Genomic DNA, 16,636 nt, shown 5'->3' with positions numbered 1-16,636 from the left:
TTCCTGGTGAATGACCCAAAAACATTTAGAACTTTTAGTTGGTGCATATTTCGAGAGAAAAAAAGGATAAGACTTTTCTTTAGGCATTTGATTTTGTCATACCTTTTTTTTGGGGATTATTTGAATTCTACAGTCTCGCCTCTGCATCTAAATTTTTTTTCTGGGCATGTTACTTTCAAGCACTTGTTATTTAATGTGATGGTGTATTTTTTCACAATGGCACGTTCTTTCTGGATGTAGACTTTGACATGTCTAAATGGACAGCAATCGATTCGAGGTCTATAGGGATAACAAGGTCATCTATCGCATCTTCTGCATGTACTGTACTGAGAATTCTTCAAAGCAAAGGTGCGTGTTTGGTGTGATATTGAACATCTTGAGTTGGTGTCTCAAAATGCTGTTTTGTGTGTGTGTTTTAGCCAGTCTCTTTCACCTGCAATTCTTTTGTTCCCAGTACTGTATCATACTTACCGACTTCGTTTTGAATCTGTTAATCCTTGGTTCTGATGTTGGCATTCATCTTTTTTTTATGTAAGTAAAAGTAGAGGTAGATTTATCTACTAGTTGGCTGTTTTGAGCAAGAAAGTATGTGGCGTTTGATCAAGTTTAACATTCATCAATAGTTTGACTAGTGGGAAAAGATGATGCAATGGCGTAAGTGGCATAGACATATTTCTAAGTGGAGAATATTTGTTAATTTCTTCTGCAGAACATGAAGCTTATCTAGTGGGAGGTTGTGTGAGAGATTTGATACTGAAGAAGATTCCAAAAGATTTTGATGTGATCACCACTGCTGGTCTTAAACAGGTATTATAAAATCTATGAGCTTGAAATGGAACTTCAAATAATATTAAATTTTTACTGGGAGTTGATGCTATTGGATGCACTAGGATTTTGCAGATCAGGAAAATATTTCATCGTTGCATAATTGTTGGGAAACGGTTTCCCATATGTCAAGTCCAGATTCAGGGCTCTATGGTTGAGGTTTGTTTGTCGCTTAACTTTTTGGTTTGTGGTTTGACTGTGAGGAGAGGCCGAAGGCTAGGTTCTCTGGTGCATAAAATTCAACTCATATAATTCCATTTTATTTTATTTTTTAATTACTCAGGTCTCTAGCTTTAAAAAAAGTGACACACATATTGAGGAGGATGAATCAGTTCTTCTTTCTCAAATGCCGAATGGGTGCAATAGTATGGACTTTGTTCGCTGGAGAAATTGCATGCAGCGTGATTTCACAGTTAATTGGTATGATGTAGTCTCCTTGAACAATCTTTTTAGTCGTAACTAACTAGTCATGGTTTTACTGTTTTAGATCTGCTTGTTTAGTTTGTTAGTTTTCTGCAATCAAGTCATACAGTAGACGCTCTTCTGTAAAACTGGTCTTTATTTCTGTGCTGTTTATGTTTTCTTGGTAACAGCTTGTTCTACGATCCATTTGTTAATAAAATCTACGACTATGCAAATGGGATACGTGATCTGAAGATGTGTAAGGTGCTTTTAATGAACTTTATTCAAGTTTCTTATAATTTTTCTACTCTCTCTCTCTCTCTTATATGTATGTGTATTCATTCACACAAATATGTATCTATTTTCTGCTTATTAAAACCTTAATTAAGTCGATTCAGATATCAAAATGTTTATGTAGTGTAAAAAATGCATATTCAGGTGCGAACTGTAACTGCGGCTCATTTGTCATTTAAAGAAGACTGTGGTAGGTCTTTGTGCTGCAAGATTTTTGACCCAATTCCTGGAGCTGAATTCAGTTCTGTAATGACAGTGCAACTTTGACTTCCAGCTAGAATATTACGTGGCGTAAGGATTACAGCTCGTCTTGGTTTGACCATTTCTGAACAGACTGCAGCAGCAATGTGTGATCTTTCTTCATCCATTGTTCATCTAAGTAAGGTACCGTAATCGCAAAGACTGAATTTCTGATTCAGTCTATGGGTTTTTGTGCAGTATGGCATCTACTTGCTCCTTGGAATGTACATCATGTACTATGCTTTTTTGTTATTCAGAGCCGGTTAAACATGGAAATGAATTACATGCTAGCATATGGAGCTGCTGAATCTTCTTTCCAATTACTTCGGAAATTCAAGTTGCTTGAGCTTTTGCTTCCAATTCAGGTGAGCATGTGAGCGATAGCTCAGACGACTACTTTTTAGCATAGTGTTTATTTTCATAAATGTTTTGTAAGCTGAACATCCCTCATGAAGTAGTTGGTGCTGGATTGCAGGAAGCTTATTTGACTGACCAGACAAAGAATTCTCCTGTTGGAAGTGCTAATATGCTGATGGTATGTATTTCTTGTTTTTTCGTCTTCGATGGAAACTTCCACTTCTATATGGAATTTATAACCAGTGGTTTTTTTTATCGCACTTTAATAACTTATGTTTTTCTAGCATGCTTTGTCTTATTTTCATAGAAGGCAGCACTTGGTTTTAGATTTTAATTTCAGAACAAATAAATCTTTTTATTTAAAGATTTGGGACAACATATTGCTAATGTCATTTAGTTTCTGTCTTTTTGTCTGAATCATCGATCGAACTTGCTTCAGTTCTTCTTCAATCCTTACTGATGAATCTCTGGGAAAACTGTGTTTGTGGAAGATATGATAGACTACATTTAGTTATTTATTGTTAAATGAAAATTGAGACGTGTTTTGAAATATTTACTGTAATGACTTTCAATTCTTAGAATCACATATTTTCTTCATCGATTTACAAGTTCACAAGTTAAAAAAAAATGGCCCACTAAGTGTTAAGGTTATGGCATGTTATTCTGGTGCAGTGTTGTGAAAAGCGTTGAGGCGTAGCGAGGCACTCTACCAAAAACCGAGGCGAGGCGTAAAGCGTAAGCCTCAAATTTTTTTTTGAAAACTTTACAAAAATTATAAAAAATATCTAAAAATACAAATAAATAAAGAAATGCTTTATTGATGAAATAACAACCAATAAGAAATAGAAAATCTCAAATAAGTACTAAAAAATATGAGATTAACATATAAAAGTAACTAAAAAGTTAAAAACTGATTATATAACTGGAAAATATATGAGATTAACCTACAAAAGTTAAAATATATGAGATTATTCTAAAAAATATGAGATTAACATATAAAAGTAACTAAAACAATGATTACATAACTGGAAAATATATGAGATTAACCAACAAAAGATAAAATATACTAAGAAACCGATTACATAACTGAAAAATATATGTGATTAACCAAAAAAGTTAAAATATATGAGATTATTCTAAAAAATATGAGATTAACATATAAAAGTAACTAAAGAACTGATTACATAACTGAAAAATATATGAGATTAACCAACAAAAGTTAAAATATACTAAGAAACTGATTACATTACTGAAATAACTGGAAATATATAAGATTAACCTACAAAAGTTAAAATATATGAGATTATTCTAAAAAATGTGAGATTAACATATAAAAGTAACTAAAAACTGATTACATAACTGGAAAATATATGAGATTAACCAAAAAAAGTTAAAATATACTAAGAAACTGATTACATAACTGAAATAACTGAAAAATATATGAGATTAACCTATAAAAGACTAAAAGTTAAAATATATGAGATTATTCTAAAAAATATGAGATTAACATATAAAAGTACCTAAAAAACTGATTACATAACTGAAAAATATATGAGATTAACCAACAAAAGTTAAAATCTATTAAGAAACTAATTACATGACTGAAATAACTGAAAAATATATGCGATTAACCAACAAAAGTTAAAATATAGTAATATACTAAGAAACTTATTACATAACTGAAATAACTGGAAAATATATGAGATTAACCTACAAAAACTTTGTTGATTATGTCTCAGAAATCTTGTAATTTTTTTTTTGCGCCTCAGGCTTGCGCCTTGAGGCACAGAGGGCCGCGCCTCAAGGCGAGGCATGCCTTTTGTGCCTCAAGGCGTGTTTTTGATAACACTGTTCTGGGGTTATTTGAGGGTTTGGCTTTCAACAACGATTTTTGTAGGGGGAACACATGGGTATTTGGGATGATATGTACTGTTATTTGCAAATGATGGTTTTCTTTCTAGTATAGAGAAAGACCCTTCTCAAGTTCATTGGGATGGACCCTTTCAGGTTTATTTATTCCATGAATTCTTTTTTATTTAATTGCTTTTATTTGGTTCTTTAATTGGAGTACTTTACAGATCTTTGTGACAATTCAAAATTAGGCCCTTGTCCATGCATTTTGTGCATCTGTACGATTGCAAACATTTTGTTGATATCTTTGTAAGTCTGAAATATTCAGATACCATCTTCTTTATCATGAAAATTATTTAAAAGTTAAAACTTAACTCTCCAATATTGATTGATTAGTAATTTTTGTTGTTATAGTTATTACTATTGTTTTGTTCTCCTTTGCAGCATCTATTGGGTAACATGGATAAACTTCTTGCTTCTGATCGCCCCTGTCATTGTTGTTTGTGGTAAGCCAGTGTTAGTATTAGTGGTTACTCTTTGTATAAGAGATTTATTTGATTGCTTTGACCTTAATTTTTGTAGAATATGTTATCTAATATATCTTTTTGATCAAGTTCAAACATATATTTCTGTAACGGTAGGCAAACTTAACTGCACTTGACAGGTTCTTATTTATATGGGAGGCTGCCATGTGTAATGGTGGTCAGGCTTAATTTCTTATATAATGTCTTTTTTCCTTTTCTGTTCACTTCTTCTTAAAGTTAATGAAATTGCTGTTTACTCACTAAAAGGAGGATAAAAAAGAAACAGATAATAATTGATGCCACAACAGCAAGCAATTGCATTTTGCAGGCTGTTTAGAAGTCCACTTTCACTTGCCTAATCAATCTCATACACAATGATCTTCTTGCTTTATCCATTAAGTGAGTTTTATATGCTATTTTATGCATTTAACATTGTTGGACACATGGTTTTGTCTTGTATTGCCAATGCAAAGCAATAATATATCGAGGAATGAATTACAGTATCCTGGTAGACTTCTTGAAACATACACAGTTTTTAGAATGCTTCTGCAGTTTGGACTGTCATTTCCTGTTCCGAACTTCAAAATCAAGCCTATTATAACAAATGCTCCTGCAGAAAGTGTTTTTAGAGGGTTTACCACTTTACCTACAGAATAAGTTGGTTACTTTTACTAGTGAAGATAGGTCTAGAATGATATCTTGTTCAGTTGGCTCTGCTGTCTTTGTAGAGTGGTTTCTTTTAAATGTTGTGAAAAGCTTTTAATCGTGGCAAGGCGTACTACCTGAATATGATGTGTAAAGCATAATTCTCACTAATAAACTGTCACATAGGTGCGGGTGCAGCGATGCGGCACTTTAAAAAAACTTGGGTGCGGGGGTGCGGGAGGGTATATATAATTATATATATAAGTTTTAACAGTTAACAGTAACTCTAATAAAATAAAAAGCCAACCCTGGGTGTGGCACTTTCATATTTTTTTTTATTTTTGGTCCAAAATGGACAGTTATGACGCTGGGTGCATTGACCACCGGGTGCCGCACCTGCACCCGAGTCGAGTTGAGCCACCCTGTTGGCCAAATCCCTGTGACATAGCTAATAAATATTAACAAACTTAGCAACATTTAAAGAAGTTATGTAAAAAATACAAATAAATATAAACAAATGTATTATTGATGAACCAACAAAATAACAAAAAGTACATACTGAAACTAATATCTAGCAATAACATCAATGCAATAACTTGATCCATCTAAGTATCCAACAATAAAATATGAGCTTTTATCAAAGAGCAAGTAACAAGTTCCTTATGTCAATCTAATTTCCCAACATCAACAAATAAATGATATTAGCATCAAGATGCAAAGTTAATGCAAAATATACTATCCTACAGGCATGCATTGCCAACTGTCACATAGGTGCGGTGCGGATGCGAGTACGAGTGCAGGTGTGAAGGGTGCGACACAGCAATTTCAAAAACTTGGGTGCGGGGGTACAATATATAAATATATTTATTTATTTATTTACATATGTACCATGTATGTATTTTTGTGTGTATGTATTTATGTAAGTACATATCTATGTATGAAAGTGGACTTGGTTAGGGTTAACAAAGTCCATTTTCGGACAGAAGTGAACTCAAGTATGGTTGACTGCACCTGACACTACAGAAGCTGTGTCCAAGTGTCGCACCTGCACCGATGTGGATGCGACACGGGTGCATTGCCCTTTTAGAAGTGTTCATGTTACATAGATTGCCATGTTTCAACTCCGAAATGACCAGGACATCATTTTATTTTTAGAGTAAATAATCAATTTATTTATAAAACACAAGCAGATGCACTTAATAAAAAGTATATATATATATATATATATATAGTGTTTCTATGGTGGTCCTGTACCCCCATAACTTATGGTGGTAGACACTTGATTTGCATAGATCTAACCTCCAAAAGAAAATTCTAACCTTTGGATGATGTTTTAGCATGTCTTATTTACTATTTTCATATGTTAGAATTGACTCAAATATGATGTTTTATACCATTTCTAAACCACCCTTATTTTCCAGAAATGTGAGCCATTGATTTTTCACCATCTAAAAAATGAATCTTATGGTGTATTAGACATGATAAAACTTACTCAGATATTAAATAAACTATGCTTAACTCATCTGTACGGTTAAATTTATCATTTGGTGGTTAAATAGAATTAGATCCATACAAACAAGAGTGTGTACCACCATAAGGTGTCATGGTATATATATATATATATATATATATATATATATATATATATATATATATATATATATATATATATATATATATATATATATGAGTAATAATACGGTGCTCCGGGAGTACCTACTCCCACATACTAGAAATCATAGTTGTAGGTTGCATCTTCTCAATCAGACCTTATAGATGTATTCAACATAGTTTATTTGATAGGAATCATGCTTCAGATCATATTTTTTGGACATAAAAATAGGATTTTTAAAGCCATGAAATTTTGGTACATTGTAAGCCATTGATTTTTAAAGGTCTTAAAAAACCTACATGTATGCTATAATCACATGATCCAAAACATGTTTTCTATCCGATCAACGAAAAAAGTTCAAGCAATTTGAAAATCTAAAGCTTCTATTAGGTGGGACTAGGTGCTCTGGGAGCACCCTGTCATTACTATACATAGGGCCACTAGAATATGTTAAACTGGAAATATGTTAACTGAAGTGTGATTTCTGACACTTTTTTTGCAAATCTAACCCTGCTTATGTATTTGGCGTGGTCCATTTGCTAGGAATCAACTGTTGGTTCATGTATTTTTTATGAAAAAATGTTATTTTTGAATGCTTAAATATTTATGAAAATTCAGAGCCATTGATTTTCAAGCCTTAAAAAGAACCTTCTTATGCATCATAATCGGATGATCTAAGAATCGGTTTCTATAAAACCAAGCATCTAGATCACATTTGTACGCTGCAATTTAAGAAAAAACCCCATGAAAATTTCATACTCTAGTTCACATATTTTCAGTGAATACACACACACACACACACACACATATATATATATATATATTGTGTACATACACAACAATTACTTATAGAGCACTTGTAAATGCACTTTTACATATGTGCAAATACACTTTTAAATACACAACAATTACCTTTAGAGCAAATTCTAGCAAAAATTTTCAAGCATGTACACAAAATTCATGCAAAGAATCATCAAACTATTTTTTTAAGCGTGCATGCACATCTACTAAAATACTCATAATCTACTGAAACACTCATAACCATGGATATCTAATGAAAAAACTCCCACACACTGTCACACATACACAGTCATACACTAATGCACAAAAAAAATCAAATACACATGCATGCACACAGTAAGCACACGGACACACACTGTCCATTTGAGAAGAAGAAGGGAGAGACAGTGAGAAGAAGAATGGCACACCTTTTATGACCGAAGGGTATTTTGGGTTTATTTAATGGGTTGGATCACCAGTCTTGAATTGTGATGCAGTTGGGCTCCGATCCGGGTCGACTCGGGCGATTCCCAAGTCGACTCGCCGGGTTTGCCAACTATGCCCTTTTCTCTTTCCTTCTTAAATAGGAAAAAAAGATATTGGCCAAATGAGGGTGTCCCCATTTGACCAGCCTCTGAGAGGCATGCACCTTGGCCTTGGGGCTTGCCTCGTAGTCTTGCATGCACCTCAAGGTGCAAGAGGCACGTGCCTCAAGCCTGTGTCAAGGCAAGGAGGGCCTGTCCTGAGGCAAGGCACACTTTTACTAACTATGAATTCATTTCGATGTTTTTGTTGCATTTAGTTTTATCTTTTGCATGATTGAATTTATGGCAGTTGTCATTAGTGATGTTGGCAATCCCTTCCATTTAATATGATTCCCTTTTGAATATTCTTGCATGAATAGAAGTAGCTAACGATGTATGTTCTTGTTTGACAGGGTTGGGCTGTTAGCATTTCACCTTGCACTAGTAAATCATCCCCAAGATGTCCTTGTAGTTTGGACATTTTGTTTTGCTTTGTATCTCGGAGATGGGAGGAAGGCAGTGGAGTTAGCAAGAAAAAAAGCTGAAATTGAAACCATATATGCCTCTGAAATCTTGCAGTCAAAAAAGATGACCGATGAACAGTTATCAAATGAAGTTTGTTCTTTTGCATCATTGGCGAAATCCTCTATACATTCTCTAACCAAGGCAGACAGTCTTCTTGAAGCCATGGGCAGATACCCACTTTCTCCATGTTCTGGTTTGGTACGTACAACTTTCTGGGCTTGTTTTCTTTGAGAGTATGAACACCTGTCAGACATGCCTTTTGCATTTACATGGTGTTTGTTATAAAATCTCATTACTTGTACCATGTAATAATTAGAAGTTAATTGAACTTCTACAGTTCATATATACTAACATACAATACACTCCATCTTAATCATTATAATAATGCAAAAGCCCTCCAATTGTGCACTGTATCTTTGAATAAGTGGGATTATTTTTTGGAACATAAGGCTTCCAAGAGTCCAGCTCATATTCACGGTTGGGAAAACCTTACATTGGTTGCTGTAGAGCCATGGATATGTGGCTTGTATGCTCAATAACAGTCCACCATCGAGTTTGTTACAGTGCCAACAATTGCAACTGGCATTTTTGGTGTTGAAAGTTACAATGCCTACATTTGCGAGTGGCTTGCACTATGATTTGGTTATCTCTGTGCTTGGAAAGCAAAGCATTAAGTCTGCTATCTAGTATGAAGTATATAACATGGTATCAGCTATCAAAATTTACATAATGTGTTTCTTCATTTGTATGTTCTATGCTTCCCTGTTGTTTATTTTGTAATCTACATGCTTTGGTTAAAGATTTTGTTCTAGTATATTTCATATTTTAAAATCCTAGCTCCTATTTTCTTCTTGCTGAGCTATACTTGGACGAGCAACCTTATGACATAAGGTCAGCTTCCTAGACTATTGTAGTTGATGCTAGCCTTAGCCAAGTGGGACTATCTATGCACCCTCAATGTTGCACATTTCTTGATTTTGTTACATTTCTAAGCTCAAATGAAACGTTGCCTGATTTTGCTGGGCAGTACGTCTCAAGTTCAAATGAAAATAGTCTCACATTTATGTGAAATAATTATTTAGTTGAAGTTGAAATAAAATCCTTTCCTGAAATAAATGGATGGAAGACTAATTCCTTGAACCCTAATTTAATAACTTGTAGGGTATATTTGTAGTTTTACACAATATATTTTGTAAACTTGTAACATTGGGTTTCGATTCTAATAATTACCCAATATTTCCAAGATCTGGTAATTTTGGAAAGGAGAAAATATTTGGGTGATACCTACATATTAACAGTATTATCTCAATAACTAATGTGGTAGTACTTATCTACTCTCCCCTCTTCCAACTCATCCTAGATATCTTAATGTAATGATATATAAATATAACATAATATATTTATTTTGGAAGCAGCAACATTGCAATGATATATAAAAGTGTAAGTGCAATTTTTGGCATTTCACATCCTTGGTGTAGTTTCTGGAAATGCTAAAATTTAGGTACCTTATTAAACTTTTGATAGAAAAACATCCTAATATCAGAATCTTATCGATTTTTTGGATGTCCTAAAATAAAATTTATGACAGCTTAGACATGTCACCAATACCATTTACTCCTGAATGGAAATGCTGGTTATTGACAAGGAGAAAGACAGAGATTTGGGATTTCTCTGTAGATAATGCTGATTAATGCCCAGTTAAGTGTAGTTACAACCAGTGTTGTAAGTATCTCGATACATGTGTGCATCATACCTGTATCAGGTGTATCGTACGATACACCCCCTGTATCATACCATATCGTACGATACGGTATGATACATATCGTTTTTTTTAATCATATTTCATAAACTTGGTTATTTTGTTTTTGTTTATATATATATATGAAAGTATAAGTCTTGTGGCATTGTTCTTGTGAGATATGCATGCAATATTATCTATGATTCTGTATTAGTTGTTGTTTGGTGATGTCTTATGCAGCTCGTAAAGAAATAAATGTGATTTTATGGTTGTATTTTGTACAATTCATCATTGTTTCATGTGTTATGATTTTTTTTAGATTTTTTGATTTTTTTAATTAAAAATTTACAATACGATACAATACAATGTTACTTTGGGCCTGACCGATACAGATAATCAATACGATACTTACAACCTTGGTTACAAGCTATGTCACATGGGTGCGGGTGCGACACGGGTGCGGCGCAATTTAAAAATTTTTGGACACGGGGACTCGGCTATATATATATTTAAAAAAAAAAGAGCACAGTCTATGACTGTGCACACAACAAGGTCTCTTTATATATATATATATTTTAAAAATATATAAAAAATTCATTTTTTTTAGTTTTTTCACCCTAAAAATGGACAAATATAGACTCGGTCAATGTTGACCGAGTCCAAAACGTGGACAGACTCAGCCCCGGTGCGTTGACCGAGTCCGACTCTTCGTTGACCGTGTCCAAAGCCGCACCCGTGTCAACCCCCTAGCCGAGTCCGTGTGACATAGGTTACAAGTGAAAGACTAAAGTGCCTCTCACAACAATAATTTTGTGTATTATCCGTAGTCACCGATATTTTGAAAATATCACAATATTATCGACATTTCAAGGTCGGCCGCTATTTTCCCGAGATCCTCAAAATATCGGGAGAACCTAAAATATCGTGCTATTATTGTGATATTTTCAAAAAACTTTTTTTTTTTTATAAATTTTAAATATCTTCTTGTTTCTTTTATATTTTAAAACCTTTTTTTAATTGTTTATTTATATTTTAAGTGACTATGGATAATTTTGTGTATTATCCTTAGTCACCAATATCACCGATATTTTGAAAATATCACAATATTATTGGTATTTCAAGGTCAGCCAATATTTACCCCAGATTTTCAAAATATTGAAAGAACTAGTGTTGTTAAAAATGCGCCTCAAGGCACAAAAAGCATGCCTCAACTCAAGGCGGGGCCCCTTGTGCCTTGAGGCGCATGTAAAAAGCACAAAGCCCTTGAGGTGTACACCTCAAGGCGAGGCACACCCATTTTTTTAAATGGTCAAATGGGGTCAAAGCCCCCATTTGACCAATTTTTGGGGGCAAATAGGGAGGCCCCCGACCCTAATTAGGATCAGGAGCCTCCCTTTTTTTCCTGTCTTTAGTCTCTCCTTGCTCAAGAAGAAGAAGAAGAAGAAGAAGAAGAAGAAGAAGAAGAAGAAGAAGAAGAAGAAGAAGAAGAAGAAGTGCTGTGTAATCTCATATTTTTTAGTATTTATTTGAGATATTTTTTAGTATTTATTTGAGATTTTCTATTTTTTATTGGTCGTTGCTTCATCAATAAAGCATTTTTTATTTATTTATATTTTTAGATATTTTTTTAGGCTTACGCCTCGCCTCAGTTTTTGGTGGAGGAGCCTCGCTACACCTCAACGCTTTTCACAACATTGGCAAGAAGCTAAAATATTGTGCTATTATTGTGATCTTTCTTGAGATTAAAAAAAACATATTTTTTTATATTTTAAGTATATTTTTGTTTCTTTTATATTCTAAAATCTTTTTTATTATTCATAGCTTCCGAGAATTTCCCAAGAAAAATCACTTTTTGAAAATATCTCCAAGAAAAACCCTCACCGAGAAATTACCTTGAAAGATACAGGTGACTATAACACATTCTTGGTTTCTATGTATTCTTGGAGACAAGTTGGGTTGGGCAATTTTCATGCTCTTGAAAAGTTGCATTCTGTTAGTTCATGTAGATAAGTTGTGCGTTGAACCACTGTAACTAGATTTTTGTTCTTGGAGGATTAAATGGATTTTTTTTTTAATATCTAAGAAGCTTAGTTTGATGTCTATGCCTGTATAATTGTTTCAAATATAGCAGTTTCATGTTGGTAATTTCTAGGATATTCTGCTATACTCCTGTAATTTGCATCTTCTTTAACTAATCTTGTCCAAAATTTCCAACATCACTGTTGTGGTCTAAAAGTTCCAACACGAGTACATGACACCTCTAATTAGCTAATTTGGGGGAAGTTTTACAGAATGTTGTGGTCTAAGACTGTTTTTGTATGACCAGGTAGTCGTGACCTTGGGAATGGGTAAACGGGCCTCTGAACTTTTTGATGTCTTTCAAAATGGCATTGAAGGTATAAAAGAAAAAAGGGACAGATTTGAAGTTGATTATGAGTTGCTTGGAGATGGAGATAGAGGAGAAGTCAGGTTCGTTCTCGGAAGAATTATAATGGAAACAATGGATAATGCTTTTTTACAACATAAAATGCAATCTGCTTGCACAAAGAAGCAGGACATTAAGATTTCCGCAGTTTTAAAACACAAGGAGCACGTTGCTTGCACCAAGAAACATCATCCAGCGCTGTCAAGCCTATTCATATGAGTTCAAGTTTTGTATTCATGCTTCTTAAATTTTCTTTCGAGGATAAATGGAATATTTTTCTTTTTGGAGGACAAATAGGGAAAAACTGTCTCGCTTACAGAGTTCACTGATGGGAGTACACCTAGCTTTTCAGCCTCATTGCAAAGGATGCACACCCTTGTGTTCCGAACTCATGATGTCCCATCAACTTGGAGATGTTCACAAGTCGCCCCTGCCAGATTGGTGAAACCCTCGTGGGCTTAATTTTTATGTTCTTTTTGTTGCCTGCCTTTTCTGTATAAATTTATATATTCATATATTTCGTGTTATAAAAACTGAAACATTTGTTTTCATCCCTTGAAATGTATGATATCCATTGACCTATGAAGAAATTAAACAGGTTAATGGTAGCAGTATCAACTGGTACCTGTTGATACTTGTTAGCTTGTCATTACTGCTAATCAAACCAGGCCTGATGTTCTTGTGAGGAGCTGAGCTACTGTTTTCTGCTCTAGTATCAATTAGCTGGTCCATTCCATATTGATCAACATTGGAGAATCACAGTTAAAATATGCAGGTTTAATACAATTTTGAGAGTATTGAAAGTACAGTCTACTACCAACAGGGCTCCGCTTATCTGGTAGGAGCAGTTAGTGCACGTCAGCCTGTGTTGGGACTTTGCAAGTTCAAATCCCAATGGTATGATTATATAACTGGTGGTGTATGCCTAACCCCAGCTTGCCTATCCAAAAAAAAGTAGTCTACCACAAGCATTGACAAAAAAGAGGGAAAGAACTTTAAGGGAATGTTTGTTTCGTGCAATTTTTATGGAAAATTGCTGAGCTGGCATCCTTTTCCCTCATTTCCCAACCATGAGTGAAACAAACATCGAATTATCATGGTGAGAAAGTGCCATGATGGCACAAGCGGCCCCAAATTTTCTCACTGCCTAGCCCTTTTCATGTGCAAAAATGTTTCCATACCTCCCCTTATATGCATGCATTCTCATGGGAAGGCTTTAGAAATCCATCCTTTTCCCATGAAAGGCCTTTCCCTTCCATAGGAATGAAACAAATGGGCTCTAGGAAACTAAAAATAGGTCACATGGTTGCCTTTTAACTTTCTAATTTCTGGCCGGCTAAATCCAGTGGGTGCTGGCACTGATATAAAAGCGTTCCCTAATTATTTTTGGATCACATTTATTGTTTTTTAAAACTATTTCAAGAAATATTGTCTCTATTAAACATACACAAGGATGGGAGTTGTTGGGTCGAGTGGATGGAAAATGACAAAGTTGGAGTCCAATATGCATCCATCATTTTCTAGGGACTTTAACAGTGGAAAAGTCTGAAAGAGAATTGATAGATGAGAGAGAGACAGTTTTCAACCATAAGGGGGCGTTTGTTTCAGGCAGCCGCGTGGGGGATGGCTTTCACATGAAGGGGACGTCATAGTGCAAAAGCCATTCCCCAGGAGGAGGTATCGTATGAAATGGGGTGAAACATATGTTAGGTGTGGGTTCCATTGGGGCCCCATGGCAGAAATCCCACTTGTTCATTTCACCCTCTGCAAGAAAGAGCCCCCATTTCTTTCTTATGAAATGGGCTGACACAAACGCCTCTGAGTGCCGAGAGGATGGTAGAAGTGGCCATTCATGATGAGGAAAAAAATCACACACCCCTTTATGGCCACCCCATAATTTTTCAGCTATCATTTTTATTCGGGTGTGGAACCCGCGTGCATGCACACACAGAGGTTTGACATTTACAGTAGCGTTTGGGTTTTGGTGAAAGAGAAGTTCAGGATGTCTTTAGACCATGTTTGGTGGAAGCTGATTCCTACCTTCTCAGTTGGAAACTGTTAGTGGTTCTACAGAATACTGCACACCTGAACGCAACCATTACATTTTCCCTTCTACATTTGAGAAACATGATCTCTATAGACCCAACCTTTAATGTTATATAGATTTTCAAACATTGTCATCTGAAATATCACTATGTATATCTACCATGTGGGCTTGGATTTTAATCAGTGGAACTTCATCCTCGTTTTACCACCAACTTTTCTATATCATCCAGAAACATGAAAATTCTAACAATGATGATGTGCCCAAACTCAGAGGCATGTCATTCCAGACACAAAAAAATGAACACATTGAAAATTTGTGGTAGATTTGGACCCCGTCCTTTGAAAGGAACATAATGTTATTGTACTTTCTACTAGCAGTAGGAGTGCCACGGTTGAACAAGAAAGCTAGCTAAATTGAAGTTGGTGTGTTCTGCGACTAAGCTCTGTCAAAACCTGCCTTCTGTGCTTGCTCCTTTTTCTTGACTTGTATTGCATACTGGATTTTCAATTTGGGTTCTTGTTTGCTTCCCTTTAGCATTAAAATAAGGTGGTCTTTTTCTTATTTTTGTTGGTGAGAAAACTTGCAAAACAGAAAGTTCGATTTGTTTCATTGAGAGAACAACAGTTTCATTATTGAGAAGAGAGATTGGGTTTCGAAGGAAAAAAACTGCAAGTCAAATTTCTCTATACTCTTTAACTTGAAGCAAATTGTACATATTTTATGTTCATATCTTTTTATGAAGACCTTAAATATATTTTAGCCTTCTTGATTCCTTGACCAATCATCAACTAAACCTTCTAGGGGAAAAAACATGAATGCCAATTTTCTCAATGCTCGGAGGTGGTATTTTTTTCAGCAAAAGGCATGTCAGAGTTGGATGTAGGGGGAACCGACAGCTCTAGAAATTAGTGGAACAATCAACCCGATGTTTCATCCATAAGATCAGAGTAACAATGAACACATGCATAAAAAATCATCATGCTACTGCATTCCTTGGCAAACAATAGGTAGAACAACATGCTCGTCGATATAGTAGGGAGCTCTAAGTGAAATGAGTAAGTTGGGGTAGATATGGAGTGTCCTAACCATTAGCTCTTTGTCTCTCCCTGCCTGCCCAACTAAGAACCAGAGACTACCAAAGCATATATATTCATCCAGTTGGTTTTCAACGGTAAGTTAGCTGGATTTTGGACTTGTGCATAATCGATTCAACAATAAAACATCATCACTGGGTTAGAGGAGCACCATGCTTTTTGGTTCCCTGGTAAGTAAATTTACAACAATTATTAGCTTATAAAGTTCTTCGATATCATTGCATTGATAATGCAAGATATCTGGCTACAGCTAAGAATGAGATGGTTATGCTCGGAAAAGAAGATGATGTTATATGCTTAACATGCATGACATCGACAACTCCACTGGGACATCCCCACTCCAAAGTCAGGGTAAATTGCCTATGCCAATCTAGGAAATAAGAGAAGCTTGATAGAGGTACCACCACTGACTGCAACATGCAGAATTCTGAAATATAAGCAACTGTTGAAAATTGTTACTTTTAATTAGTAGACTTCTTCGACATAGGACCATTGGAAATGATGGATCAGGCATGAAAATTCATGCAATGAGGATGTAAATGGTACACTGGATCCCACACTGATCTGGAAAAAAAGAAAATGTTGGATCAGGAACAACAAGTTGATGGTGAGTCTGCAGTTAAAGTCAGTCTCTCGACCACTATTTCCTTGAATTAGATGGCCAACAATGAAATCACTTAAAGCAACAACATCAGAGTTGTGCGATTTGAAAAGGACAACAAAATCACCTCAACAAATGGCAAACATCAATAA

General features: G+C 35.0%; 1 protein-coding gene across 1 annotated transcript; it reads left to right on the top strand.

Annotated features, from left to right (window-relative positions):
• The first annotated feature begins 248 nt into the window (after nucleotides 1-248).
• Nucleotides 249-12,961, top strand: LOC149836068 (uncharacterized). Its single transcript, XM_090009700.1, has 12 exons — nucleotides 249-348; nucleotides 710-807; nucleotides 901-984; nucleotides 1,109-1,245; nucleotides 1,419-1,491; nucleotides 1,666-1,711; nucleotides 1,796-1,905; nucleotides 2,019-2,126; nucleotides 2,237-2,296; nucleotides 4,414-4,475; nucleotides 8,468-8,777; nucleotides 12,644-12,961. The coding sequence occupies exons 1-12, from the start codon at nucleotides 249-251 to the stop codon at nucleotides 12,959-12,961; spliced, it is 1,506 nt and encodes a 501-aa protein (XP_089865826.1).
• The last annotated feature ends 3,675 nt before the right edge of the window (nucleotides 12,962-16,636 follow it).

This window comes from Nuphar pumila, chromosome 6, assembly GCF_984573655.1.
Source record: "Nuphar pumila chromosome 6, dmNupPumi1.hap1.1, whole genome shotgun sequence".
NCBI lineage: Eukaryota > Viridiplantae > Streptophyta > Magnoliopsida > Nymphaeales > Nymphaeaceae > Nuphar > Nuphar pumila.
This window is presented reverse-complemented; position numbering and strand designations above follow the sequence as displayed.